We start from the raw sequence: 26,109 nt of genomic DNA on the forward strand, positions 1-26,109 counted from the left end.
CGTACAAAAAAGCCCACCCTAAAGGCGACCTTAAACTGTGACTGAAAAATGTCATATTGATACTACCGACTGTTTTGTTTTTATGTATAATTTTCTATAATCGGGTTTCCAGTCAAAATAATTGGAAAAACGCCTTTATTATTTTATTTCCGACGTTTCGACCGTTTATTGTGGTCTTCTTCAGGGCTTAAAAATCTCTGCGTTCTTCTTCGTCAGGTTTTTCTGAAAAAGTGCTCATTAGTTTAACTGGAGTTTAAATTTGACTGGAGTTTAAGCAAACTTAGTTTAAGCATTGCTTATCCAACTACTGAAAAGCTGGGCCGTAAGGGGTTGCAGCAAAGTTTTTTGTTTATTTTACATTTTCATAATTTTTTGAGCTCAAGACCAGCTTTTATTACTATTTTTTATGATTAGCATATCTTTATTGTTGTATTTTTATGTTTACATTTTTCTCGCACTATATTGCGCATTTATTTTTCATGGTTTTTAAGTTTTGTCGACATTGTGGTTGCTTTTTTTTTACTTACATATTTTCTTTAATAATTCTGTATTTCCTTAATTTTTTATTTATTATTTTTTTTTTTCGTTTGTTTGCATTCCGATACTTTTAAAAAATGTTGTTCTGCTTACATTGTTTATTTACTACATATTTTTAATTGCTGGTGAAATTGCAGCGCAATAAAATACAAAATTTATTTATTTCAAAAGAAATATGAATCCTTTGCTGATGCATAAAATTTTTTCAACTTGGGAATTTTTGTGTGTAGGCATATTTGATTTGTTTTGGACTTAGGTACAATATTTACGCTTTATTTTTTACGAAATAAATTTTAAAAAAATATTTACATTAATGCGAGTGTTTTTCAAATATGAGAACTAACGTGTTGATGCAGCACAGACAGAGAGTGCACTTACTTACATACCAAAGCTTATGTATTTAAGATCGGTTAAGCATATTTCGTTTTCAGCATTTACAATTGAACTTTTTACTTACTAACTGTACTGTATATATTAAATAAAATGCAAACTAAAACTTCTAAGCACAGTATTTTACTGCCAATTTCTTTAAGTGTGAAATGAGAAAAAAAATAAAAATTAAATAATAAAAAATTAATTTGGAAACTTATTTTTTCGTGCATTATACTTACAGAACAAAAGTCATAACCTGGCAAAAAGGGAAATGGTAATTGAAAAAATCACTTTTTCTGTTGTAATAATTATTTAATAGTATTTAAGCATTAAACGTAGCTAAATTGTTTAATATTAGCTTAACAGTGATTTTTGCGTAAATTTAGTTTATTTAATTTCTTTAGCTTTTGTAAATGCAAATTCTTGTGTAAATTTGTGTGTTTTAATAATTAAAAACAACACTTTGGTAGAAAAGTCTTTGGACTAAATAAGAAAACAAAATTTTCCAGCAAAGTTCGATTTCATTCATCAAGATAATCCCCTTTGAGAGTGATATACAATCAGTTCAATGCTTCTCTAACATTTCAATACCTTTTTTTGTTGCACGATTTGTCAAGGCCCTTTAAAATACGCTTTAGTTTCGACAATCACTTTTTATTTAACGTAAATCTTTTTCCACGGAACTCGTTTTTGAAAATTGTCTTGGTAAACGAGCAAACGCGGCACCCCTTTGGAAATCAGCTTTCTCATAGTCAATCATTCGTGTAAAATATGATGCGCACTCACTCCATTTCATTTTACGATCATTTTGAACAATTTCAAATTTTTTTGTATATTTTCTATAGTAACGGCCTTATTTCGACGACCAGAGCGTAGTGCATCATCGGTCTTTGCGACCGCATTTAAATTCAGTATACCAATGACAATCAGTAATCTCATTACTGAGTATGAATGGTATCTTTATACTCAGCTGAGCAGAGCTCACAGCGTATATTAATTTTGTTCGCATAACGGTACCCCGTAATGGCATAAACTAATCGAGAGAGATATAGACATCTATATATCAAAATGATCTAGGCGAAAAAAGAAATTCATTTAGCCATGCTCGTCCGTCGGTTCGTCCGTCTGTCCATAAACACGATAACTTGAGTAAATTTCGATGTATCTTAATGAAATTTGGTATGTAAGTTCCTGGGCACTAATCTCAGATCGCTATTTAAAATGAACGAAATCGGACTATAACCACGCCCACTTTTTCGATGTCGAATAACCGAAAAAGTGCGATAATTCATTACCAAAGACGGATAAAGCGATGAAATAAAAAAAGTTGCTTCGTTTAAATCACTGTAACTTTCTAAAAATAATATAGATTTAATCATAGTGGCGCCATCTATGTACATAGGTGTCAGTACAAACACTTTTCTACCGACGTGCTAATTGAAAAGAACAAAAAAAAAAAAAAATTATAAATAGAAGCAATCCGTAATCAAAATCTAAAATAAAAAATAATAAATCTATCGAAAATCCAAAAATCTAAATCAGACTAATACAGTTGAAATCATTAAAACTCAACAATCTCAAATTATTACTCCTAAATTGAATATTTGAAATCTAAAATAATGATGGAATATAATAAGAAATTGACAATCAAGACAAAAAACTCTGAATTCTATTAAATAAATGAATTCAATTACAAAAAATATAAACTATAAAATCTCTTGGGAATTACCAGAAAAGCAGCTTAAAAAATATGGAAAATAAATTAATTAAGAAATACTTAAAAAAAAACAAGAATAATTAGAAAATTTCAAAGAAACAATTAAAAATATAAAAAAAAAAAGAGATCAGAAATGTACTATATAAATAATAAAAGAATTAACAGAATAAAAAATAAATAAAATTGAAAGGAATACAAAATTAAAAAGGGTAAAAATTACTAGTTTTAAAAAATATAAAAAAAAATATTAAAAGAATAAAATAAAATTATAAAATATAAGCAATAAGAAACTAAATAAAAATTTAAAAAAGTTCAGAAAAGAGAGAAATAAAAAATTAAAAAAGAATAAGGAGTAAAAAATAAAGAGTTTGAAAAATTATAAAAGGAATACCAAAATAAAAGAAAACAATAAAAATAAAAAGGTAAAGAAATGGAAGAAATTGAAAATAAAAGAAAAAGAAAACGAAAAAAAAAAATAGCGAAGAAAAAAGATTAAAAAAAAAATGGAAAAAGAAAAATGCAAAGAAAATAAAAAAAGAAAAAAAACTAAAAGAAATTTAAATTGAAAGAAGACAAATCAAATATGAAATTATAAAATAAAATAAAAATTGCTAAATAAAAAATAATAAATTGTTTAATTATTTATTGAGCTATCTATTAAGACAAATAAGCAAATTAACATCAACAAAAAAAAAATAAATAAAGTTTAAAACTTAAAAAATAGATCAAAAAACAAAAAAGAAAAAAGTTCTATTAAAAGGGTTATAAAGGGAAATTATGTAAGAAAAAAACAAAACAAAAATAAATAAAAACAAAAATGTAACAAAACGGAATAAAAATAAGATAAACTTAAATAAGAAATAAAAAATTTTTAAAATATATAAAATGAAAAAAATTAATTAAAAGGATTAAATAAGAAAATAAAACAAAAAAAGAACTTAAGAAAGAAAATTGAAAAAAAAGAGATTTAAAATAATTATAATAGCACAAAAAGCTTAAATAAAAAAAATAAATTAAATAAGATATTAAAAATACGACAAATTTAAAATTAAAAGAGAAGTAAAATAATAGAAACACAAAAATAAATACTTACAACCAATACACAAATGAAAATATACAGAAACAAATAAAGCATAATTAAAAGGGATAAAAATTAAAAATAAAAATAATAAAAGTTTGAAAAAACGAAAGAAAAAAGGGAAACAGAAAACACAAACAAATAAGAATAAATAAATGAAAAAAAAAAAAATTATTTAAAAATAAACAAAAAAGATAAAAATAAAGTTAATTTAAAATATTAATTTAATATAATAAAAAAATAAAATTACTTAAAAAAAAAATAAATTTAAAAACAAATAAAAAATTAATTTAAAGATAAAATAAAAGATAAACAAAAAATTTATTTAAAAAATAAAAATAATGAATTCAAAAATTAATAAATAAATGAGTTCAAAATAATTAAAAAATTAAATAAGAGCGGGAAAAAAACAAAAAGAAAAGAGCTAAAATTCAGAAATCCAAAAATAAAAATAAAAAATTTTTGTTGTTATATCGGACTACTGATTTGTAAGATTATTATTGTTATGATAAATTGGCAAGAACCAGAATAGAAGTAGGATTAATGAAGACAAACAAAAAACCGCTGTGATGGCTGAATGGTTATAGCAGCGGCGCCTAAACGTTGCCGATGAAGGAATTTAGCAGTTCCCGAAATGGATCTATACAACGAGCTTTGGCAGTTGTCTACATTTTTTCTTTCTTCTATTCTAATTTAATAATTTTTTCAATTAAGAGAAAATTTATCATAACAATAATAATGATAAAAAATTATTGTTAGGCCTTGAGCTCGATTCGAACCCGCGATCTTAAAATCAGTAGGCCGATATAACAACAAAAATTGTTAATACATCCCAGAGCACGGGGAAAAAGTGTCAATAAAATATGACACTATGGCAGCATTGCCAACAAACAAGTCCAATTTTCACAGACATTCTGCAACAGATGTCGCAGTGTTGTGAATATCAATTGGCACGAAACAGAATAGAAGTAGGATTAATGAAGACAAACAAAAAACCGCTGTGATGGCTGAATGGTTATAGCAGCGGCGCCTAAACGTTGCCGATGAAGGAATTTAGCAGTTCCCGAAATGGATCTATACAACGAGCTTTGGCAGTTGTCTACATTTTTTCTTTCTTCTATTCTAATTTAATAATTTTTTCAATTAAGAAAAAATTTATCATAACAATAATAATGATAAAATAATTATTGTTAGGCCTTGAGCTCGATTCGAACTCGCGATCTTAAAAAAAAAAATAAAAGAACAAGAAAAACTAAAAATCAAAACAAAAATGTAAAAAATAAATTTAAAGAAATACCACATAAAAAATTACTAATAAAAAAACTCAAACAAATCAAAAAATATTAATTCGGGAATTCTACCCAAAAAAAATTAAATCTTACCATTTAAAATTAAAACGTAGGGTATATTAAATAAGAAAAAAATTGAAAACAACAATTGTAGAAGCTAGAATCATACAACAAAAAATCTGAATCCCAAAACTAACAATAATTGATTAAAAAGAACAACTATTTTTAATTTTTATAACAAATATATCCTTAACATTTGCATACAAAGTAAAACTAACCCTTTGCATAACCGCATTCACATGCATACAAGCTACAACGCCAAAAATTCTATTAGCAAAATCTAAAACTTTTAAACATAAATAACAATTTCTTTTTCAAATTTTGGAAAATTTTTGTTTTTTTGTGTTTCGTCTATCCTTGTCATTTATTGTTTTGTGAGTACTAATTGTTTATAACTGAAATTTAATTTAATACTGTCTAATAATAAATTTATTTATTTACATTTTAATAAAGGTGCTTCACATATGACAACACCAATCGCAATAACACTGCAAGTCCTACGCCAGAAATCAAACTGGATTTGGACGATAATTTAGCGTCGTGCGCCGATGGTGTACGCGGCATGCATGTAAGTTATATATTTAGAAGAAAAAAAAAAAGCAAAACAGAACGGCAATGTTTAAGACCTGTTCTGAATTTCGATTTATTGTGAACACAATTTTGTTTCGTATAACTTTTTGATTTAAAATCCAATTTAAGAAATAAAGGCATTTGTTTAAGTGACTTAAACTAGGATCATTTTTCGTTCGTTTGTTTCATTAGCCATTGAGTGTGCTTGTAATTCTCAACTGGTTAGTGAAATATTCTAAAGACATAGTTTAAATATTTTATCCCAAAGCGGGGCTTTTCAAAGCAAAACAAGGTCGCTCAACCCGCAGCCAATACTTTGGAGCCCCCAGTGCTCGCTCCAATGAATACATACAAGGTGTAACAGGCGCACAGCGACCTCTCTAAAATAATATACAGCCCACTTAAATAACAAATAATATAATAACAAAAAAATTATTCGCCCGTCGAATCACCAAAGCTTAGACAGCATTATATTTGTATTGAGAAGCTCTTTATTATCTCCTTTCGTTATTTTGAGCTCTGAGAATAATTTAGTCTGCTAACAGAGTTGTAGCGCCTTAAAGTATGCTTCTTATTCCATCAAAAGTTGACAACGAAAAGGGTTATCGAGCTCAAAAGGACATATGGAGGAATTATAGAGCTTTTTTAAAACGAAAACAATGAACCTTAAATTTTAAAATTATACTGTCAAATAAAAAAAGATACGTTTGGAGAATGTTCGAATGCTTTAGAAGGGTAAACAAAATTTGTTCAGAGTCTGTCTCTACTTAACCTTACAATTTGAGGCTGTTCTTTTGCAACTTTTCCAAATTGCAGATGTTGAATAATAATTTTGAAAACTTTCTTGCAGTTCCAATACTCAGCCAACATTTTGGATGATCCGGAATTGGTTGCTGGCAAGCATCGCACTTTACTCACCTTTACTTCGTACATGACATCGGTTATTGATTATGTGCGTCCATCAGATTTGAAAAAAGAATTAAATGATAAATTTCGAGAAAAGTTTCCACATATACAATTAACATTAAGCAAGTTGAGAAGGTGAGTTGGACACAAATTATAGTGGAATTTTGGAAAAATTTTAATTTCGAAAAATTCGAATTTCGGAAATATTTCAATTTCTCCCCTCCAGCATCAAACGTGAAATGCGTCGCATCAATAAATTGGATAGCCGTATTGATTTGGTTACTATATCACAGGCATATGTCTATTTCGAAAAACTTATTTTGGGCAATCTTATCAATAAAAGTAATCGCAAATTATGTGCTGGCGCTTGTTTACTGCTAAGCGCTAAAATGAATGATGTTAAAGGTGAAACGCTTAAAAGTTTAATTGAGGTATATATAAATTGGTTTAAAACTTATTTGAATTTTGCTGAATTTAAATATTTTCCTTATTTCTTTGGCAGAAAACCGAAAATATATTTCGTCTAAATCGTAAAGAATTAATCGCATCGGAATTTGCTGTGCTTGTTTCATTGGAATTCAGCTTGCATGTACCAATGCATGAGGTATTGCCGCATTATCAGCGTTTATTATACGAATCCTAGAATTGGCCTAAACGCTTTGCCGAAAAGCGTTTAGTAGCGGTGACATCGCGTGTTTATTTTCGACGACGCAATAGTAGCAGAAAAAGAGGGAAGCAAGAAAAAAAGTTTGAATAAGCTAAAATGAATATTTAATAGATTTATATGTAGAAGAGGAGATATTTGAAAGGAATTTACGCAAATGTATACATGAGAGATAGAGAAGAGATAGTGGCTGCAAAGAACAACAAAATTATGTAGTGAAATCAATTGCAAAAGCATGTAATAATTAAGTTTAAAATAAGCTGTAGCGCACTTTTCACTCATTGCAGTCTTGACTTTTTAAGACGTACTTATTTATATTTTATTTGAATAAAAACGCAATTTGTTCTATGAGCAATGATATTTTAAATACGAAAAATTTTGTACTTAAATGCTATAAAACTAACTAAAACAAATACATTTTGTAAAATGCATACATTCGTTAATAAATATATTGTAAGTAAAATTTTGTAGTCGATATCGCGACTTTTTGAAAAAAAAAAAAAAAAAAAAATCGTTTAGTGCTGGGAAAGAAAAAAGTTATTGGGCATTTTAAACTTGCAAAAGAGAAAGTCTAAAATTACAAAAGTGTTTAATGAAACAGAAGAAAGATAGTAAGAATCCTTTTGTACAGATATTTTTTCATGCGCAGAGACTTGCAAGTAAAGCATAAAACTTGTGGTGACAAAAGTTTTTTAAAAACCTACTCCTGAGTGGAATATCAAACTATCTATCGGTTGCCAGTTTGAAAATGCCCTTTGTCAGGGCCCTTAATAGGGCGTTATTCAAACGTTTTCTGAGAGCAATTTCGAAACGACAGCCGAGGGTTATATTCTACTCAGCAGTCGATATGGAGTAATGTAAAAAAAAAGGATTTTTTTAGTATACTTTGTAAAAAGGCAAGTTTTTGTAAACTCAAACAATTGTCAAAAAGTTAGACAGACCGCGGAGTGGAAGCGAGCAGCGATGCTTTAATAATATAAGGCTCTCCCTATTCGTCCGAAAAATTGAATACGAAAATTTCTGAATAAAAGTCATTTGCATCATTTTTCTATCTCTGTATCTGTAATTATTATACAAAAATCAGGGGAAATCGTACTAAAATTTATTCAAACAAAATTAAATAAATTAGAAAAATTGAAAAAATCGTCGGTAAAGCAAATGTAAGTTTTTTTTTTTGTAATGAGATTTAATAAAAGTTATGGAAATGTTCTAGAGAACGAAATAAAAAGAAAAACAATAATATATAGAACAAATTATGCTAAGGTAGGGAATACCGTTCGAATTTGTCAACAATACTTAAAAATTATATCCCATAATAAAACGTGAAATTTCTGAACTGATGCAAATGGAGCCAATATTCGACTTTGCAGACGCATCCATGCCAAAACGAATTCGAAACTAATTTTGAAGAACGAAACTAAAAACGAAATCGTAACGTTTTTTGAAATATCCTTGATTTCTAGACTAAATTACACAAAAAAGTAAAGTAAGTGTCAGAAACATTATTTCTTTTTGGTGGACACATTATAAAAAATCCAATTTTACTATTTTGTTGGTTTCATAGAAAAAAGTTCGAAGATTGGAAAAATTTCTCGGCTAATTTAAAGTGTAATTTAAAAATGATTTGTGTTTAGATACTTTACTGTTCTGATTTTTTAAAACCAACAAACCGTTTCGAGCTGACATCTGATTGATGAGCCAACACCGCCCAGGGGCTTAAGGAGTCATCTCCGTAAGCACTTCCTCATAACGGCACCTGAGAACTCAGCCGTATGAAGCCAAAAAACACAAGCAGGTCCTCAGCGAACTCCACAAACAGGCGTCGGACCTTTTATGCCAGGAATTGCCCGTTGAATCCAGTACTCAATGAACAGTACCCAAAGCTTGCGAAAGAGGAACGCATACTCCCCAGGGAAACAGGGAAACGCGAGTCTAGCTCAACTTCGATCTGGATACTGTGACAGGTTAAACTCTTACCTATCCAGAATCAACTCCGACATACAAAATGTATGCCCCGCTTGCAATGTGTCCCCACATGACACCAACTATCTCTTTAATTGTAACGTAGAACCAACGCCCCTCTCATTATGGTCCACCCCTGTTGAAACTGCAAGTTTCCTTGGACTCCCGTTAGAGGACATTGATGACAATTAGTGATTGGTCGCACCTATTGGATGGGGCGGAGCACTGCTACAACAACAACAACAACAGCTGAGAATTCAAAACAAATTTTCCAACTAAGATAAAACGAATATTCGTGAATGTAGTGCATACTTGCAGTATATTCGAAAAACGGAGTTTGTTTATCTTATTCCTAAAGAAAAAAAATCTGGCAACCCGCTTAAAATCGAAACTAGTTTCGAAAAACAGAACTAATAACGAAATTTTTTAAGTGTTTGGAATTTGGTTTATTACTTGAAAAATCATAAAAATAAATAGTAAACAGAATAAAATAGTTTAGTTAAATATTTTTTATAATAAACAAATAAAAATTAAGAATAAAAAAATAATCGTAAAACATTTCTGAAAGCAAAATTTAAAGAAAGGAAGTAATTAAAAAAAAAATTAAGTAAAAAAGTTAAAGAAAAAATAGTAATATATATATATGAAAAAAAAAAAATATTACAAAAATTTTGTAAAATTTAGATTCTTGCATAATTTTTGAATACTTTTTTATTATTTTTTTTATCATTTTTTAAATTGTTTTTTGTTTTATTTTCTTTTTTCAAATCAAATAAACCTTTTTACTTCAAAAGGGTTTAAATTAAGAAAAAATAAAAAAACATTGGATAAAAATTAGAATTAATAACGTTTGCCTCATCGCATGTTTGAAAAAAGGTATCCGTGGCAATTTGAAAAAACAACCTAATTCGAGTTAGGATAAAAGTGATATTCTGGCTTCATAACAGAAATCCGTTACAGATATCTCTGTGGTACTTATTCATAGCCCTAGCGCCAAATGGCTTCTAGAAAATATAGGAAGTTACAATGGTGAATTGTGGCTAGCTTTTCAGATAAAAGTCTATGTATCGCCATTATCCTAACTCGAATTAGGTTGTTTTTTCAAATTCCTGCAGATATAATGAAAAAGATAAGATTTTTAAAATATTATCGTTTCTTTATTTTTTTTATCTATTTTTTTAATTATTTTTAATTTTAATAAAAGAATAAGTACATTTTAAAAATTTTATTTTCGAATTCAAATAAATTTTGTTTCCAATTTTTTACGTCAAAAAGGTATAAACTAAGAAAAAATTTAATAAAAAACGTGCGATAAAAAGATAATAAAATAAAGAAAATTAAACAATAAAAAAACAAGTAATATAGTTTGCCCCATCGCATGTTCATAGCACTACGTTTTGATTTCAATATTTTTTTAAAACGTTTTTTTTTTACATTCTTTTAACTATTTAACTATTTATTTAATGCTTTTAATTTTTAAAATTTTTGAAAAGATTTGTAAATTGTCGAGCTCGAGGCCATACAATATTAAATAACACACAAAGAAAACTTTTTATTTGTATATGTTATATATTGTCGTTTTTTATTTTTGAAATGATTTTACTGCTATTTTGAATTCCGTACGAACAAAGAAATATCTTTCCCGACGACTAGCTACTTCGAAACTAACAGGCTTCGAAAATATATTATCGTTTTTCTTGTTTTCATAAAATGTATCTGCTTTACTCGAAACTTAGTTGAACCTTTAAGAAATATATCCTATGGAGTATATTTGAGTGTGAAATAAAAACGAAAACTTTATACGAATTATTAAAAAAAAGAACAAAATTAAGTTTAGGAACAGGTACGTTACAAAATAGTTCCAATTTTCGCAAAAAAAACATCGATTTGTCGATTTTGAATCCATATTAGTTCATTCATTTACTTAAAGCTATTTGACTTGAAGTCGAAAATGTTTATCGATTTGAGAAATTCAGAGGAAGGGTGAGAGTTCTTTTTTTCATTTCATCTTTTCACAAGTCAAGAATCCCACCCCAGTACAGGGCTCGTATCGAAAAACGCTTTCACTCAAACGATAAATATGCATCTGTCAATCCATTCGTAAATATAGATAATGAATTATGCATCCAATGAGTACTCTTAGCCACTATTTACCATATTTCATTAATCCGATTCACCATTTAAGAGCTATTGCGGTTTAAAAAATTAACTTCGGGCCCAGCTGTTTAATCCGAATAAAAAAATTGTTTTGGATTCGAAAACCGCGGCTGCTAAATAAAAAAAATGTGAGCATATCTCTAAGAGACATTTAAATTAATTTGAATAAAAGCCCCATTTTCGAAAACACCAACTTTGGACTTTGCAGTCGCGTCATTTTCAGTTAAACACAAGAAAAAAAAAAACAATAAAAACGCGTGCGTATACATAGATACAAAAAAAAAAAAATGTCATTGCACTAAAAATAAACTAACAAGAAAAGATATACAAATATAAAAATAAGTTGCTGAACACAATTAAGTTTTTAGACCGACAGGCACTTAACTTAATTATAAATATAAATTAGTCACTTAATCATAGCGCTTTCTATAACATAAAATTAATTAAATAAATATCTATAGCATTTAATGCGTACTTAAACAAGTTTATACATATATACGAAAAAACATAAGTATATACAAAAAATGTATGTAATTATTGTGCGAAATTATTTGACATTGTGTGTAATTTAAGTTTGTTTAAAATTTATGCATAACAATAAAAGTAACAAAAAAAGTTGTGTGCGTGTGAACATGAGCATAAATAGAATGCACTAATTCTTAAAAACACTGATTACACTAGTTTACAGCCAAAATGCACCAGAGACGCCATTATGAAATTCCTATGTAAAATCACCCCTGATTCCGAAAATCAAGGTTATTTTTAATTCTATGATAACGTTTTTGAGATATTTACGAATAACGGGTTTTTTCTAAAAAAAAAAAAATTGGGTCCAAAACGGTTTGAAGCTTTTAAAAGGTAATAAAATTTGCTATAAAACGTGCATACAACACAGATTCAAAAATAACGAACAATCATTACGGATTTTTTCAATTTTTTGTGTAAAAATATAAAAAAAATTGTACTTTGCGAGGAAGGATCTCGAAAGCTTTTTATTTTTTGCAGATTTTTTTCTCCCTCTAAGCTCTGTTTATTAAAAAAAATAAGCTTTCACTCAACAAAATCGATGAACTAATACAAAAGTTATAAGCATTCAAATAAATATATCCATATAGTAAAACTTAAGTACCCTACAAATAATGGCATATGTACATATGATTCTGTCTTAACTCTATGATCTTATTTTATAATTGAAAAAGTTATATGTCTTGTTTTGACGCTTATTTAGATTAGGATCGGTTTCTCTTATGAGAAACCAACAGTAGTCACCCATCATAGCGACATTCCAGAATCCTTGATACCGACTTTCAATCATTTTCATTTGGTGGTGAAACATTTCGCCATGCTCGTCAGTTTCGTCGCCAAGATTTTGCGGAAAAAAATTTAAAAAATGAATTTTTAAAGACATATTTACTCCAGGAAGAAAATAAAAAAGGATATTAGATAAATACATAAGTGACACATTAGTATATAATTTTCTTAGGCTGGATTTATCTTTCAATTCAGAACAAATTTTTTGTTTACATTTTTCTCGTTCTTGTTTGTTCGGAACTGGACGATGAATTCAAATTTAGGGCTATATATTCTTATGTAAATTTAAAAATTTGCATACAAATTTTTTGTTTATCGGGCAGATAGGTTTTAAAGTTTTTGATTAAGTCGTTCACTATAGGACTTTTGTAGTTAGGACTTTTGTAGTTAGGACTTTTGTGTTTGCCTAAAAAGAAGTAACGACCTTATCAAAAGAATCCCACGCTGCTGCCTCCACTGGTGTCAATAGTTCTTTGAAATGGGTATTGGTCGTAATTTTCCTTATTTGCGGTCCCACAAAAATCTCTTCCTTTATTTTTGCTTCTGAAATCTCTGGAAAGATGAAAAGCTTCGTATTCTTTGTCCAAAGCCTTCACAAAGTTTTTGATAAGGCCGAGCTTGATTTGGAGCGGAGGTAGATTTCTTTTTTCCTTCTTTATAAGGAGTATTTTTTGTTATCCACCCCAACTTGAAACTCGATTCGTTCTGGCCAATCCTTTATGATGTAGTGGTCTTGACGAGCTCGGCTATCCCATCTGCATAGAAAGCAACAGTATCTTGTGTATCCACTTTTTAGACCACATAGCATTCCAACGACTTTAAGATCGGCACATATTTTTCAATTATGTTCTTCGTATTTGATTAATTTGAGCATTTGCATTATCTCATACGTTTCCTTCGTATTTACTGCATGCGCGATCGGGATAGATGGCTTTTGGCTGCCAATATGCAATAATACGGCCTTTACACTTAATTTATTGCCGTCTATGAACAATCATTACGGATTTTTTCAATTTTTTGTGTAAAAATATAAAAAAAATTGTACTTTGCGAGGAAGGATCTCGAAAGCTTTTTATTTTTTGCAGATTTTTTTCTCCCTCTAAGCTCTGTTTATTAAAAAAAATAAGCTTTCACTCAACAAAATCGATGAACTAATACAAAAGTTATAAGCATTCAAATAAATATATCCATATAGTAAAACTTAAGTACCCTACAAATAATGGCATATGTACATATGATTCTGTCTTAACTCTATGATCTTATTTTATAATTGAAAAAGTTATATGTCTTGTTTTGACGCTTATTTAGATTAGGATCGGTTTCTCTTATGAGAAACCAACAGTAGTCACCCATCATAGCGACATTCCAGAATCCTTGATACCGACTTTCAATCATTTTCATTTGGTGGTGAAACATTTCGCCATGCTCGTCAGTTTCGTCGCCAAGATTTTGCGGAAAAAAATTTAAAAAATGAATTTTTAAAGACATATTTACTCCAGGAAGAAAATAAAAAAGGATATTAGATAAATACATAAGTGACACATTAGTATATAATTTTCTTAGGCTGGATTTATCTTTCAATTCAGAACAAATTTTTTGTTTACATTTTTCTCGTTCTTGTTTGTTCGGAACTGGACGATGAATTCAAATTTAGGGCTATATATTCTTATGTAAATTTAAAAATTTGCATACAAATTTTTTGTTTATCGGGCAGATAGGTTTTAAAGTTTTTGATTAAGTCGTTCACTATAGGACTTTTGTAGTTAGGACTTTTGTAGTTAGGACTTTTGTGTTTGCCTAAAAAGAAGTAACGACCTTATCAAAAGAATCCCACGCTGCTGCCTCCACTGGTGTCAATAGTTCTTTGAAATGGGTATTGGTCGTAATTTTCCTTATTTGCGGTCCCACAAAAATCTCTTCCTTTATTTTTGCTTCTGAAATCTCTGGAAAGATGAAAAGCTTCGTATTCTTTGTCCAAAGCCTTCACAAAGTTTTTGATAAGGCCGAGCTTGATTTGGAGCGGAGGTAGATTTCTTTTTTCCTTCTTTATAAGGAGTATTTTTTGTTATCCACCCCAACTTGAAACTCGATTCGTTCTGGCCAATCCTTTATGATGTAGTGGTCTTGACGAGCTCGGCTATCCCATCTGCATAGAAAGCAACAGTATCTTGTGTATCCACTTTTTAGACCACATAGCATTCCAACGACTTTAAGATCGGCACATATTTTTCAATTATGTTCTTCGTATTTGATTAATTTGAGCATTTGCATTATCTCATACGTTTCCTTCGTATTTACTGCATGCGCGATCGGGATAGATGGCTTTTGGCTGCCAATATGCAATAATACGGCCTTTACACTTAATTTATTGCCGTCTATGAACAATCGCCTCCTGCGTATAGTACTTGGAAAATTGTTCGTCACGAGTTCTATAATATGTTACCTTAACATCGGATGAAACAAATTTAAATTGTTGCATACGAGAGGCGTGTAGTTCGGCCTTTTCCTTTGACAATTCCAAATCCCTTATGCAATCATTGAGTTGTGCTTGTGACAAAGAGTTTATTTCGTTTTCCATTTAAAATCCAGTACAACATAATGCCGCGTAATCAGATACTGCTGTTGACAAAGAAACTGGAGCCGGAACTAAAGTTAAATTTGATTCTGGCAATGTAGCTTCCGTTGAATTTAGTTCTGGTAATGACACTGTAGATACGCTCGCATACGTTACTTTTCTTGACTTTCCATCCCCAAGTACTTTTGTAGTACAAATATAGCAGTCCGTTGAATGGCAAGTTGGTTCCCTCCACTTCATTTGTGTAATAAATTTCATATGTCGCCTAAATAAATAGTTTCAGAAATTAGTCAGCTATGCATTAAAAGGGAGCAAATTCCCAATTTTTACAACGCATCTTTTTGTTCCGGTTTCCGAAACAAAACATGTGGTGCACACAATACTCGGTGTTCATGGTTATTTTTTTTAGGCTCAATTCCAAAATACTTAAAGTGTGTAACTTTCAAAGGATTTGAAAACACACGTCGCATCCTTTTAAAGATAAATTGACTGCAGATGAAACAGAACATATCTGGATCATTTGTACACTCAAACTTTCGCGCCCTTTTATTCGTATTATATTTTTAAGTAAATGACGGGTTATAAACTGCAATTATAAACTGAATAGTATCCGGCGAGCCTTGCAGATATTATGAAGGAACAAGGCGCATGTACTATTATTTATACTTAGATCAAGTAAAAATTCAAGCCCACCTAGACAAAAAGATTCTCTAGTTCTACAAAGAAAACACTCCCTGCCTTAAAAATATGCTCTTGCTTGAAATGTACCTGGGATTGAGAAAACGACACTAACAGATTTTTGTATCTAATAACCCTTCGAAAATCTACCTGCTAACTAACTGATATACGAATACTAACACATATGTACCAGTAGGTTACTTAAGTATTAAATCGATATATTTACTTGAATGCTTATAACTTTTGTATTAGTCCATCGATTTTGTTGAATGAACGCTTCTTTTTTGTAATAAAACAGATTTTAGAGAGATAAAAAAAAATCTGCAAAAAAAATAAAGTTTGGAGATACTTCCTCGGAAAATGCAAATTTTTTTATATTTTTTACAAAAAAAAAAATTTAAAAAAAGCCGTAATGATTGTTCGTTATCTTTGAATCTGCATGGTCTAGCAAAAAGTGTTGTATGCACGTTTAGCAAATTTTATTACCTTTTAAAAGCGTCAAACCGTTTTGGAATTGCTCAATTCGTTCTTGAGATATATATGATTGAGTAGACCCATTTTTTGTTTTTTTTTTTTGAAAAAAACCGTTATTCGTATCGTATAATATCTCAAAAACATTACCATAGAATTAAAAATAACCTTGATTTTCGGAATCAGGGGTGATTTTACATAGGAATTTCATAATGGCGTCTCTTTTGCAGAAAAAAAATTGGAATTTGTGATCCAGTGTTATTAGACACACACATACTCGTATATTTGTATGCATGTAACAAAAATAAACGATTTATATATGTAGATGTAAGTTTATATTTTGTAGCAAAGCAAATTTAAAATTTCTTTATATACTTACCGAAAAAAAATATATAAAAAAGCATATGTATTTAATACAACAACAATATCTTCGATTCTTTGTATTGGAAAACAAATACCTTATAAAACATTCTAAGCTAAGTGAAAATTTTGCCATTAAAACTTTTTTTTTAATTTGTTTGGTTTTAATTTCATAATTTTATTAAGTTTATTTAATCATTTGATTAAACTGTTCTTTTAACTTTTAAGTGTGTACTTAAGTACTTATCTTATTTTGCTTATGCAAGCATATTTTACTTAATGTTAAATTATACATATATTATGTTTTATCAAGAAAGTTACTATATTTTGTTATACATTCAATGTTTTTGATTTTTGTAAATAAAAAAGACAAATTTATATGAAAAAAAAAAACGTATTTTCTATGAAGTTTGCAATTGCATTTGAGTTACTCGCGGTATCGTTTTCCAACTCAAAACTGTATATCGACTGCTAAATGGAATATCGCCACATCTCGGCTGCGGCTTCGATATCAGGGCCCGTGTCGTGTTTTACAATCCGTAACCAAAATTTATTTTTTAAATCATAAAAGGTCTGCTGTTGTTGTACTAACAGTGCTTCGCCCCATACAAAGTCCTCTAATGGAAGTCCAAAGAAATTGGCAGTTTCAACAGTGGCCATAGGGAAATTGCTGTTAAAGGCGTGAAAAGATGGTTGGTGTCATGTGTGGACAAATCGCATGCAGGACCTACATAACACATTCCGGGGTTGATTCTGGACAAGTAAGAGTTTAACCTGTTACAGTATCTAGAACGTAGTTGGGCCAGGTAGTGTGCCTCCTTTGGTAGTACGCTTTTTTCTTCTGCAATAGTAGAATATTGTATATTGATAACTGAGTACACCGAGCACGTCCTGGCAAAAGCGTTTACCAATAGTGTGTGGATTTTGCTTAGAGCCTCCTTATGCCTGTCTGGATGAAACGGCGTCAGATCTCATCAAAGTGCTTATGGAGATGCTCTCTTAACCCCCGTGGAGGCGAGGCTAGATCAAGCATTTGTTTGCTAGGGTGTCCTGGTTTGTGACAGTTTAGAAAAACTGCCTGTTCAGCATTTCGTTGTGGTCTTTAATGTAGAACACTTTGGCCTGACTATGTAGGTGGTGTTCAGGGGGTCATAAGGAGACATCCCGTAGTAACTCTGATTGCAGCATTTTGACTGGCCTGCAGCCTTTTCCAGTATGTGATTTTAGGACCAGGCGACCAAAATGGTGACGCGTAGCACATGAGCGGCCAGCCGGATTTTGTAGCGGATATGTACTTTAGATACAATTTCGGTGGCATGCGTCTTGAAGGTGGGAGTATTATCGCAGTAGAGAGAACGGTGTTGGATCTAATTGCTTCAACGACAACAGATCTATTTGTACCCAGGGGCACAAGAACGGTGATAGATCTATCTGCTACAATAATAACAACAGATCTATTTGTACTGAGGGATATATAATCGCCGCTTTCAGAACTCGTAGATAGGGGGTGCGCCGTTGGTACTTATGAGGTCAAATGATATGAGTGATAGGGCTGGGAAGGCCGCGGTTATCTTGTACTGCCGCAGGTGGGCCATCAGTAGGAGCTGGGAACTCTTACCAAGGATAGCTTTACGGACTGGTAATAAAGTTGATTCTGTTCTAACCTGGCATTAATCGACTTCCTGTTATCGGGCACTGCGGCAAACAACTTCGACTTCATCCCTGGCAGAGCAGACTATTGTATGCTTGGCGAGAGGGACTCATCTGGGGCAGTACTCTTGTTAACTGACTCACGGATGAGCCGAAATTAAGCGAGACGGTTTCCTGCCAGGACCTCGATTTAAGTCGCAATTTTAAGCGACCTGGCCACTGTAGCGTCTTAACAGCGAAATGCTATCACGGCTAAAATGTCTGACCTTGCTTGATATTGCATAGAACTGTTTTAAAATTAAGATAATGTGGGTTCCGTAATGTAGCGGTAGCCCGATCACGAGGATCTATTTGTCCGCATTGGTACATTTGAAGCAGATGTAGGGGGCTAGGGAAAGGGATTCAAGAGGTTGGTAAGCAGTACAAAGTTTTAAAGTTTCACAGCTTCTGCAAATTAGTTACCAACCTCACTTACCTGAGGGGAATCCTGTTACAAATATTTGTGTATCATACTCGTACCTAGAATGTGAGGCTCTGGCGATCCCAAGTTCCTCAAGGAAATATGGGGTGGTGGGAAGGATGGCTTAGGAGGTTTAGTGTGGTCGACTTTATCGTTTCCAAGGCGGTCGGGCGCGGACCTTAATTGGGGCTTGTCACTGGAACGTTTCTGATTTATGTACAGAAAAAGAACCATCCACATTATTCACACTCCCCAAAACTTTCAGGGAGAGTCTTTATCACTACAATAACTTAAAAGGACTAGAGGAACGAGGGACACGGCTGGCCACCGCTGGTCTAATGCTGTCCATATGGGTATGGAGTTAACTAAGCAAACGATGGGCAGGAGATACCTCTTTACAGTGTAGCGAAATTCTTAGGTCCGGAAGTGGATAGCAGGTGGACTGTTGAAAGTTTCTTATTCCAATATCTGTACAATGTACGTATTTAAAGCTGGCAAGTTCTAAGAAGACATTTATAAGCACATAACCCCAAAATACTAATAACCCATCGATTTGAGTAGACAACACTAAAACTAGCAGTTAGCGTCTGCATTTCATTTGAATTGCTGGGAGCTCCACTCCACATATGAGTAATCAAAAGAGTTATGCCATGCTATTCCAATCAGAATAAAACAAAGTGAAGAGCCAATTCACTCCAAATACCCCAAACTATGTTTAAGAGTGCCTACGCACAAACATAGATACATTCATACATGCCATCGGAAAGAGGGGAATGACCGTGAAGCGAGGCCAACCAACGCTAAGAAACTATGCACTATGCACTATGAACATTTTAGGTACCGAAAATTTATGATTTTAAATTTTTTTGTTGGGGTTGTTTTTTGAATTTTTTCTGTTAAATTGTTTCGTTGTGTTCGGTGCAGTCTCTGCGTTCACCTGCTAAGCATACTGGGATCCGCGTAATTAAAGCTAACTAATCCGGTCTACATATCTAGCGACATAAAAAAGAGCGGAAAAGAACGAAAAAAAAAACAACGGAAAGAAGGGAGAAAAAAAATGAAATGAAAAAAAAAAAACTTAAAAGTATGTACTTGGTTTTACTCTCAGTCTTAATAAACAAATTTTAAATGCTTTCAGACAGAGCTCCGAAATAACTCTAGATGTATTGAAACAACTTTTTGGAGGTGTTTTTATTCAGTGAGCAGCCTTTATTTCCGCAAAATAAATGTTGTCTCCATAAAGGAGAGAAAAAATAAATTTCCTTTTGTTGTATTGAAAGCACGAAGCGATGTGTCACTGGTACTATCTGATAGAGTGAAGTACATTGGCTCAGGGCCGCAGAGAGCCGAGCCGGTCCCCTGGGACAGTTCGCGTTTACGGGCACCCCTAAAAAATAAACTCAATCCAGTAAAAAAAAAAAATAACAACATACATACATTTTTCAATTCACATTGTCAGTTTTATTTACTATAAAATAAGATTTACTGAAGTACTTACATAAATGATTTCATTGTTTGATATACTTACATTAACTTTTTCTAAATATGTACACTTTAAGAGCTTGAAACAGCCAAGGAAAACCTTCCGTGCTTTTTGGTCTGCAAATATGAAAATTACCGATTCAAAACTAATGCTGCGAGCAAGGCTGGACTCCAACGCCAATGTTCCAAGGCTTGTCAAGCGATTTTGGCTCATAGACTAAAAGAACGCTCCCCTTCAGCCACACTGACTGGAAGTGTGCAAAATATTCTTAATGCTATACAGATGTTCGGAAATAATACTTCCATCTTCAAGTCATGAAATTTGTTCAGAAGTTGAAATGGTAGCAGCGAATCACATCCCAAATTTGCTAAGTGGATGGCTTTGAGATGAATGATTTCATCTATTAGATCCGCAGAAATATCGACACCATAAATCGTGCAGAATGCCGCTGCATTTTCTCTGAGCTCTTCTTCCGTCAGATCCTGATACTTCCACAAAAAACTAAATTTAATCGCAATGTCATTTACGGCTTCGAAACGTCTTGTCATGTTACCAATCAAGCAGTCCAAAAGAACGTAAAAAACTTGCTGTTTGAATTGAGTTTCGGAATCACACTCAGGTGATTCGCCAGGTAACTCATCGAACTGGCGCTTTCTTATCTTCCTTCTTTTCTCTGCGAAGGTATTCACAACTCCTATACTCCCTGCCAGAACCTTACATTCGACCATTGATCCCTGAACTTCTTCAACTCATCAATCAGGCTACGTATATTTTCTGTTTCCACGTCCAGTGTGGCATTTCTAGCTTGCAGTACCAGATTTCGATGGTTGATTACCATCAACACTTTGAGCCAAATGGAGGCTAAGAGGATACACTAAAATTTCCCCATATATGCTTCAATACCTTTCAAATCCGTTACTGTTTCCGAACTCAGATTCAAAAGCTTGATTTCATCAATAGCTTTCAATATTTGGGGAATGTGATTTGCGAAAGGTTTCACACTATCCACACGAACAGACCATCGTGTTTGTGATATGCTGTGCAAGGAGCAATTAGTTTTTTCCTTGAGAATTCCAGTGGAATATTGTGCTTTTTTAGAGTGCTGCGAATCAGCTCAGCGATAGCTTCTCCTGTTTTTCCCTTACAATCGACAAACTCTAAGAAGCGTTCTTGGATTTTCCATTTTCCGGAGTCCCTGTCTAATAAAACATAACGCAATATAAAAACAGTCTGCTCAATATGCGCCGAATCAGGGGTTGCATCCACTATTACTGTGTAATACTTGACGGACTTTCTCTCGCCTTCTATCTTTCTAATTACTTGACTTGCACAGATTTCTGTGAACTCATCTTGTATTCCATCAGACAAATAATGTGCTTGGAGACGATTCTTTTTCGTTTGAGATTCCCTCACCTTCTCCAAATGTTCATAAAATAGGGGGTCATAATTGCTGATCAGTTCCAAAGTACCAAGAAAGTTTCCATTTTTCGGATTTCCGATCAATGAATTATCCCCTCTAAGTGCCAATCCTTTTTCTCTAAGAAATAAAACAACATCAAGAATTCTGCAAAACTTCTCTCTCCAGCGAGCTGCTTCATTTTTAAGGGTTTCCGCTAAGAGAAAATCCACTGAATTTGCATTTCGAATTCTCATTTCATATTGGCGCCACTCTATATAGCAAGCAAGCTTTATGATTTTGACTATTTTCATGTTCAGGAATTTTGTCGTGTAACCTCTTCCAACCATTTTCTTTAGAATAACCTGAAGACTTTGTCAAAGCTGATCGGGTATTTTCGCAAGTTTTGCTGAAAAGTCTGCGTGGAAAACAAAAAAGCGCTTCTTTTGTTGCACTCCAAACGAGCCAATCACGCTTTAATTTTTCCCCGTTTTTTTAAAGTAGTATGGAGTATGATTTGAAGGAAATCGCAACCACTTAAGTCGAAATAAAATGTGATTTTAAGTTAGTTTAAGCATTTTTGACAGATAGCGCTTATAAAATTGTGTCAAAAACGTTTATCTAACTTAAAATCACATTTTATTTCGACTATGACTATGCCCCATAGTATTTGATCGGATGCTTATGATTTTAGATAAGTGATTTCCAATTTTAAAACAATTTTTTGTAGCAACAAAATATTGTAACGAATTTACTGCAAATCCTCTTATTTGCCCTTTTGCTAAGTTCGTATCACTAAACTGTTGAATTTGAATAATGGAAAAATGGCCTTTATTAAAGTACTTCACAATAACACTTATACTTTGCAACTAGCTGGCGTAATAACCAAACTGATTGATAGCTCAAATGAAACTCTACTATTGCCCGCCAGATTGCGTGCTTAATCAATAACTGCTTGATAGCTCAACTCAAACTGAATTCCAGCGCCTCTACATTTGCTGCCTTTTATACTTTCTGATTTCAACGTTGCATCTTCTAGGCGCTTCCATTTCCAGAATCTTCTAGTCCAACAGCTCTCAAACTTCTCAGATGTAACTACAATTGCACGATTTCATAGCTTCTCTTATTGCATACTTTCAGGAGTATCTCAGATATATGCATGTGTTTGTGCATTGACTCTCCGCTGCTCATATACGTACATGGTACATACAAAAATTTTTGAATATAAAGATATTGCATGCGCGAACTTCGCTGGAAAGCAGCGGAGCGTAACAAAATTCTAGTAGGTTACTTTCACCACACCAAAAACTTTAACACAATTTTTAACATAATTTAAGCACAGAAATACACTGATTGGAGTTTTAGTGAGTAAAAGTTAAAATTCTGAACACATTAGCTGAATAAAAAGTGTACAAATAATTATTAAATAGCAAATACAGACAGTGGTAGTTTAACAAATTCTGCTGTGGTAAGTGGTGAATTTGACCTACTAGAATTTTGTGAAGCTTGCCTCACACGATTTTTCGTCTATGCAATGTCTCTATATTATATCGTTTCTGGTATATATGTGTAGACGCAATCACTGCTTAGCATCGGCTTAGAGATAGCAGCACCCCTTAGTTTTGCTAATATTCGTAACACTGCCCTTCACCTAAGTCTGATCGTCCCGATCAGACAAATCTCTCGATCTAAACGCTGCTAGCATCGCCAAATGTAACACTCTTCTATTTCGTGATTTCCCAATTACTTGTATGCGGTAGATGACATCACTGATCGTCTTCACAATTCTGTACGGGCCTTTCCAACTGCACCGATATTTGGATGGAACACCTTTCCGCCGGTGAGGGTTGTATAGCAGTACCAAATCTCTCTCCCGGAAACTTTCCGAATTATTTTCCTTGTCGTACCTGTGTTTCATCTTACTACTCATTATCCTGGATCGTTCCCTCGCACTCTGTTGCTTGGCCAATGAACTACTTCGTAGAGCTTGCGCTTGACGGATTGGCTTCGCATAATCAGTATCGTTCCCACGTTTCACAACAGTAGTGCGCTCCGGCTTGAAACTACCCTCGCATTCTTTCTCGGAAATTCGTTGCTTCGTTTTCCTGCGTCTTTTAGGTTTTGTCAATGCCAGTGTTTCTCTCGCAGGTACTTTTGATTTTGCTTTATTTGGCCCATTCGACCTATTAACCTTTGCCTTTGACTTCCGTGGTTTTTGTCGAGTCTTCTCCACCAGTACTCGATTACTACTGAATCCTTTCTGCAAACTGAATTTAAGTGGTATATCCTAGTTCATGTAACGCATCACCCTTTCCTGTATATCGATCTTGATGTCATGGTCAACCAAGAAGTCCACTCCCAATATGACTTCATCAACGATCTCCGCCACAACGAATTTGTGTAAAACCATGACCTTCCCAATTAATACTTCACATACCACTTCTCCCTGGACTTGGTTATACTGGCCAGTAATCGTATGCAATCTTGCTCCAGGTAATGACTTTACTCTCCTGTTGACCAAATCAGATCGGATCACGGAACGAGATGCGCCCGTATCGACAGTCAGTACACGTTCTTTGCCATCCACATTTCCTCTGACGTTAAGACTACTCGATTTGCTTCCAATTTGCGAGACAGATATCACAGGACATTCAACAGCTGGAGCTAGCTCTCGATTTTTACATCTGGCACACTGTTGCTCATCTCCTCCCATTTTGCGTTTACGGCCACCCAAGTTGGAACTACCAGGACCGGTGCTGCAATGGCGTGCAATGTGTCTTTGGTAACCGCACTTGAAACACTTCATAACTCCGGCATTTTTCTGTTGTAACCCCTTCAGTGCTTCCAAAATTGTGTCTACCCAAACTGGCCTTTCCACTTCCACGCGATGAGCTTTGTATGCGGTCTTACTCAAAAGTGACGCTGTTTCCTGTGTCAGTGCATGGGATACCGTTTCTGCAAATGTGGGTTTTGGGTTTGCATATGTCGCTCGCTTCGTTTCTACGTCCCGTATGCCATTTATAAAACTCTGGATTTTTACCCTCTCGGTGTACTCCACGGGTGCGTCCGCATTTGCCAAATGAGCTTTTCGGTAACGGTTTTGCAATTATATTTGATACATCTGTTTCCTGTGTTCGCTTCCGTACCTTCGTTCTACAGCAGCCATCAATGCTTCATAGTTGTTCCGCTCTCCTTCGGGAATCGTCTGTAGGATTTCGGGTGCTGGCCCCTTCACGGCTACGAATAGAGCAGCCACTTTATCTTCAGCATTCCAGTTGTTCACTGCTGACGTCTTCTCAAATTTAAGCTTGAATACCTCGAAAGGAACAGAGCCTTCAAAAGATGGAGTTTTTACCTTCGGATTGCTCGCTGGAACAGCTGGGCGATTTAGTTGTAACTGTTGCATAAGACCTTTCAACGCTTCTATCTCGGCATCAATTTTGTCCTCGAGTTGTAAAATTTTTGCATCCTGCTCTTCCAGTTTCGCAAAGAGCTGCGATGATACCTGTTGCGAAATTTTTGTCGACATTCCAGATATACGTGCCTCTTGCGCTTCCAGTTGAGGTGACATATTTGTCTTCTGTTCCTCCAATTGAGATGACATTTGCGACGCCATTTCTGAAATGCGTGCCTCCTGTGACTCCAGCTGAGATGCCATTGTCGATGTTTGTACAGATATTGTGTTCGTCACTGTCTGCGGTGTTTCGTTTTTTTCTTCCATTTTTGTTGTTGTTTTGTGGCTATCATAATGAAAGACATACTCCTCAGCATTGAAGATTCCTTCAAATACCATAGCTACACTTAGTCGTTTTTGTAGCTGGGATTTATCGCCAAAAGTAGCCAATCCACGGACTTCCAACTCCTCCTTCAGTTGCTGGATCGTCAATTCACTCAACTTTGCCATGCCCAAGTTGTATTCCCAATCTTCGGAATTTATTCAACAATTCATCTTCTGACACCAATTGTAACGAATTTCCTGCAAATCCTCTTATTTGCCCTTTTGCTAAGTTCGTATAACTAAACTGTTGAATAAATAACTCCAATATTGAATAATGGAAAAATGGCCTTTATTAAAGTACTTCACAATAACACTTATACTTTGCAACTAGCTGGCGTAATAACCAAACTGATTGATAGCTTAAATGAAACTCTACTATTGCCCGCCAGATTGCGTGCTTAATCAATAACTGCTTGATAGCTCAACTCAAACTGAATTCCAGCGCCTGTACATTTGCTGCCTTTTATACTCTCTGATTTCAACGTTGCACCTTCTAGGCGCTTCCATTTCCAGAATCTTCTAGTCCATTAGCTCTCAAATTTCTCAGATGTAACTACAATTGCACGATTTTACAGCTTCTCTTATTGCATACTTTCAGGAGTATCTCAGATATATGCATGTGTTTGTGCATTGAC

At 33.1% G+C, this 26,109-nt stretch overlaps 1 protein-coding gene across 2 annotated transcripts in view; it reads left to right on the forward strand.

Annotated features, from left to right (window-relative positions):
- LOC137243571 (CDK5 and ABL1 enzyme substrate 1) overlaps positions 1-10,982 on the forward strand; it is a 125,030-nt gene extending 114,048 nt beyond the window's left edge. The window contains exons 6-10 of one of the 2 annotated variants that reach the window (XM_067771395.1): positions 1,151-1,183; positions 5,507-5,621; positions 6,474-6,664; positions 6,756-6,960; positions 7,032-10,982. In XM_067771395.1, the coding sequence (XP_067627496.1) occupies positions 1,151-1,183; positions 5,507-5,621; positions 6,474-6,664; positions 6,756-6,960; positions 7,032-7,172 (685 nt within the window). In that variant the 3' untranslated portion in view covers positions 7,173-10,982. The remainder of the gene's footprint in view (positions 1-1,150; positions 1,184-5,506; positions 5,622-6,473; positions 6,665-6,755; positions 6,961-7,031) is intronic. The other variant, XM_067771396.1, reaches the window with a different exon arrangement.
- The last annotated feature ends 15,127 nt before the right edge of the window (positions 10,983-26,109 follow it).

The sequence above is a fragment of the Eurosta solidaginis genome, chromosome 3, assembly GCF_040869045.1.
Source record: "Eurosta solidaginis isolate ZX-2024a chromosome 3, ASM4086904v1, whole genome shotgun sequence".
NCBI lineage: Eukaryota > Metazoa > Arthropoda > Insecta > Diptera > Tephritidae > Eurosta > Eurosta solidaginis.